This window comes from Tupaia chinensis, unplaced genomic scaffold, assembly GCF_000334495.1.
Source record: "Tupaia chinensis unplaced genomic scaffold, TupChi_1.0 Scaffold148234_1, whole genome shotgun sequence".
In the NCBI taxonomy this organism is placed as follows: Eukaryota; Metazoa; Chordata; class Mammalia; order Scandentia; family Tupaiidae; genus Tupaia; species Tupaia belangeri.
This window is the reverse complement of record NW_006208084.1, coordinates 828,015-831,782: the sequence shown is the minus strand read 5'-3', so window position 1 is coordinate 831,782 and position 3,768 is coordinate 828,015. Positions and strand designations below refer to the sequence as shown.

The 3,768-nt window shown below is 51.2% G+C and overlaps 1 protein-coding gene across 1 annotated transcript in view; it reads left to right on the top strand.

Annotated features, from left to right (window-relative positions):
* The window catches only part of MCM5 (minichromosome maintenance complex component 5), a 28,030-nt gene that overhangs the window by 916 nt on the left and 23,346 nt on the right, over positions 1–3,768 (top strand). Inside the window, exons 3-4 of the mRNA XM_006170323.2 lie at positions 1,369–1,495; positions 1,578–1,706. Of these exons, the coding sequence (XP_006170385.1) occupies positions 1,369–1,495; positions 1,578–1,706 (256 nt within the window). The remainder of the gene's footprint in view (positions 1–1,368; positions 1,496–1,577; positions 1,707–3,768) is intronic.

Sequence of the window (3,768 nt, the reverse complement as noted above, 5' to 3'; positions counted from 1 at the left end):
CTGCAGGCCGGGCCAGAACGGGGAGCCCGCGGGGAGTCACAGGGCTCGTGCGGGCCCCTCGCCCCATGGCCGCAGTGTTTATTTTCTACCTGAGTGACCCACCTGTTGAGTGGGCCGTGACAACCCAGCCAGAGCCACTTGTGCTTCCTGCTGTTGTGTGCGCCGTCCGTGGTCCCCGTGAACCTAGGTTCCCTCCGAGTGTAAAGGGTAACGGGTGCTTGTTCATTTCTTCACTCCAGCCTTGCATGTTCACTGATTGAGCACCTGTGCATGCCAGGCACCGTGCCAGGTGCTGGGCTGCAGCAGTTAACTAGCTGGACAAGGTCCCTGGTGGTAGTTTGTGACAGCATCTGGATTCCTTATAAACCCCTTTTATACCTGAGACCTTAAAATGCAGGGAACATGAGTTTGCAGGCTCAGAATTTGGCCTGACCAAATTTTAGCTAAGTGACTTGAAGCGTCAGTCTCCTTGGGCCTCAGTTTATACAATAAAATGTATAAAGCCACTTCTGCCTCTCTTTATTCATGCTGCAGCTGACATTGACCACCTGTGTGCTGAGCACTGAGATGCAAAGGTGAAGAGAGACACATTTCTTGCCCTCAAGATGCTCCTAAGTCAGAGGAGCGAGGCGCAGTGACCAAGAAATACATGCCCATAGTTGCCTCAATGGAAGAAGGTAACAGGTTAGGGAAGGCTTCCAGAGGAGCTCAAGTGAGGAGACTCGAGCTGAAGGAAAAGTTGCGTGTGGAAGCCATTCTAAGTAGGAGCAGCTGTTTGTGCAGAGGAATGGGGTGTTTTACAAGTGGCTTTCAGGGCCAGATGGGCCATTTTATTTTTTCCTGGGCATCAGGTACAAGGAGATGGAGATTGAGGCTGGGGAACAGGTTGTGCATAGGTCATTTGTCCCTGAGTGCTTTTTGGGGACAGGAGTCCCATTGGATTCTCTGTAAAAACTGAGTCTGGTGGTTGACAGGACACAGTCTCTGCTGCTGGGAGCCTCCAAGTTTGAAGTGTGCCTTGTTGGTCTCCAAGGGTAAAGGCTCTGAGAAGTGCTGCAGTGAAGAAACTAGTTTGTATCGATTGTCCCCACCCTGACCTATATGCAAAACCATGTCTGAGTATTGCAACGTCCTCTGACTATCCGGTGGACTGATTCCACGGAGCTTCCTTGAGGGATGCATTTGTCAGCAGTAGGGAGTCTCTGAAGGGTCAAATTCTGAGATTATTAATAGATGTGTGTTTGGGAAGAGGTGGGGCTGTGGAGGCAGTGGTGTGTGCAGATTTGAGGGTGCAGGTGCACACTCAACCAATGTTATTTTCCTCTTTGCACCCTTCCCCATCCCACTGTGCCTACCTGCGTACTCCAGGGATGAACTCAAGCGGCATTACAACCTGGGCGAGTACTGGATTGAGGTGGAGATGGAGGATCTGGCCAGCTTTGACGAGGACTTGGCCGACTACTTATACAAGCAGCCAGCCGAGCATCTGCAGCTGGTGAGCAGGACCCCATCACTTAGCACCTTCTGGGCTGACTCCACCCTGGTCACTAACAGCCTGTGCCTTTCCTCCTCTCCAGCTGGAGGAAGCTGCCAAGGAGGTGGCTGATGAGGTGACTCGACCACGGCCTGCTGGCGAGGAGGTGCTCCAGGATATTCAGGTCATGCTCAAGTCAGACGCTAGCCCATCCAGCATTCGGAGCCTGAAGGTGGGTCCAGTGAGAGGCTAGTGGAGGGTGGTGGTGGCTGTTTCCTGGTGTAGGGGGCGTTGGAAAAAGGCAGCTGCACCAGCTCTGTGACAGCAGCTCTGTGATCCTGAGCAAGGAACTTAACCTTTCTGAGCTTATAAAATGAAGTCTTTGGGAAAAAAAAAAAATGAAATCTCGGGCAAATATTTAGTGAGCTCCCCTAATGCACAAGCTCCTGAGTTGGGTCCTCGGGAAATAATGATAAGCTCCTGTCCTCATTGAATTTCTTTACTTTTTTCCTCTTTTTTCTAATTGCCACAGGGTACATGGGCTTGCCAGAGAGAAACAGGGAGGGAGAGAGGGAGAAAGCACCACTACGGGGGCATGGTCATACCACAGTCTCCATCCAGTCAGGATGTGGGGCATGCATGCCACATGTACCTGGAGTATTTTTCAAGCTGTTGGGGCTGGTGTTTGAACAGCCATGTGGGATCTGACTCCTTTAACAACCGGGCTATGAGGCTGACCCCTCACTGAGTTTGTATCCAGTAGGGGAGACAGTAACCAGTGACCGTCACCCGTCCTCATTTTACGTGGTTATGAATGCAATGAAAGCTGTCAAGAGGGTGATGAAAGTGTGAGGAGTCACTCTAGAAAAGAGAGAGCTGCTTTGAGGAGGTGGCATCTGAGTGGAGATCGGGCCGCATGCTAACAGCTGGGAGAGAGCATTCTAGTTGAGAGAGAAGGGACATAGCTTGTGCACAGCCTGCGGGGTGAGGACGGCATGTTATGTTCAAGGCCATGTTCACAAACCCCCATCAGTAAAGAGCAATGGGGAAGCAGGAGTGGTTGACAGAGCCAGTCTTTCATCTATTCATTTTACTCCACAAATACTTGACATGCCGCTGCTGGGCTAGATACTCACACGGTGAACGAAATAGATAGGAACGTGTTCTCTTGGAGCTTTCGTAGGAGAAATAGACAAGGGATGTGCAGGTGTTTTCAGGTAGTGCCATAGGCGGCACGAAGAAAGAGAAAATAGGGATGGTGTGACCTAGCTGACAGAGGTGAGTGTGAGTGGCAGTCAGAGAAGGCCTCTGAGCCCGTGGTGGTAGAGCCAAGTCTGAGCGTTAGGTCAGCAGCTCTGACAGTTTGAGGGAAGAACATTCCTGGCTAAAGGAGCAGCAGGTGTGAAAGCACTGCTGTGGGAATGGCAGCCTGTTTCAGGAAACAGGAAGAAGTCAGTGTAGCTGGAGCCCAGGGAGCACTGAGAGTTGTGGGAAAGGAGAGGAGAGGGAGGAGATGGGAAGGCAGGACTGCCAGGGCCTTCCTAGCCATGGGGAGGAGCTTGAGCTTTGTTTGTTTACTGCTGTAGGGCACCTATGCTCTCCAGAGACAGAGAGGGGTGGGGGATAGCCACACCACAATCCCTTCTCCATTCTCCCCTTGGGATTTTGGGTATGTACACACACTTGCCTGGCATATTTCCCAAGCAGCCAGGTCTGAGATTGGAGTCGTGCAGTCAGCCATGTGGGATCCAGCCGCTTTAACCACCACAGCACCTTGCTGGCCCGAGTCACTTGGGTTTTGTTTGAAGTACAATGGGAAGTCAGTGGAGGTCAAAGCAGAATAGTCTGATTTCATTCTAGAAAGATCAGGCTACAATGTGGGAGAGGATTTGTGAAATAGGCAGGAGCAGAAGCCGGGAGAGCAGTGGGAAGAAGTCATGGTGGTAATGCTAATTGTTCTGTCTCAGAGTTGAGAGAATCAAATAACTTGAACTAGGACATAGGCCCTGCTCCAGGTTAGTTCTCATGTGGTACTGTGGTTGTGCAGGTCCAGGGAAGTCGCTGTCAGAACCAGAGTTTGGATCTCGTTCCTGGCACCTGCCACTTTGTAGTGAGCTGTGCTTCCTCTGCACCTCTCCTGTTCCTCCTCCCCTTTGTGCTGTGAAGTCCTTCTGAGCAGGGACTATGCCTGAAGCTCCTTGGAACCCCTGTGGCCAGAGAGGCTGGCACTGGGCAGACATTCTGAAGACACGTTTTTTTTTTTTTTAAGAGAGTTTTTTTTTTTTTTTTTTTGG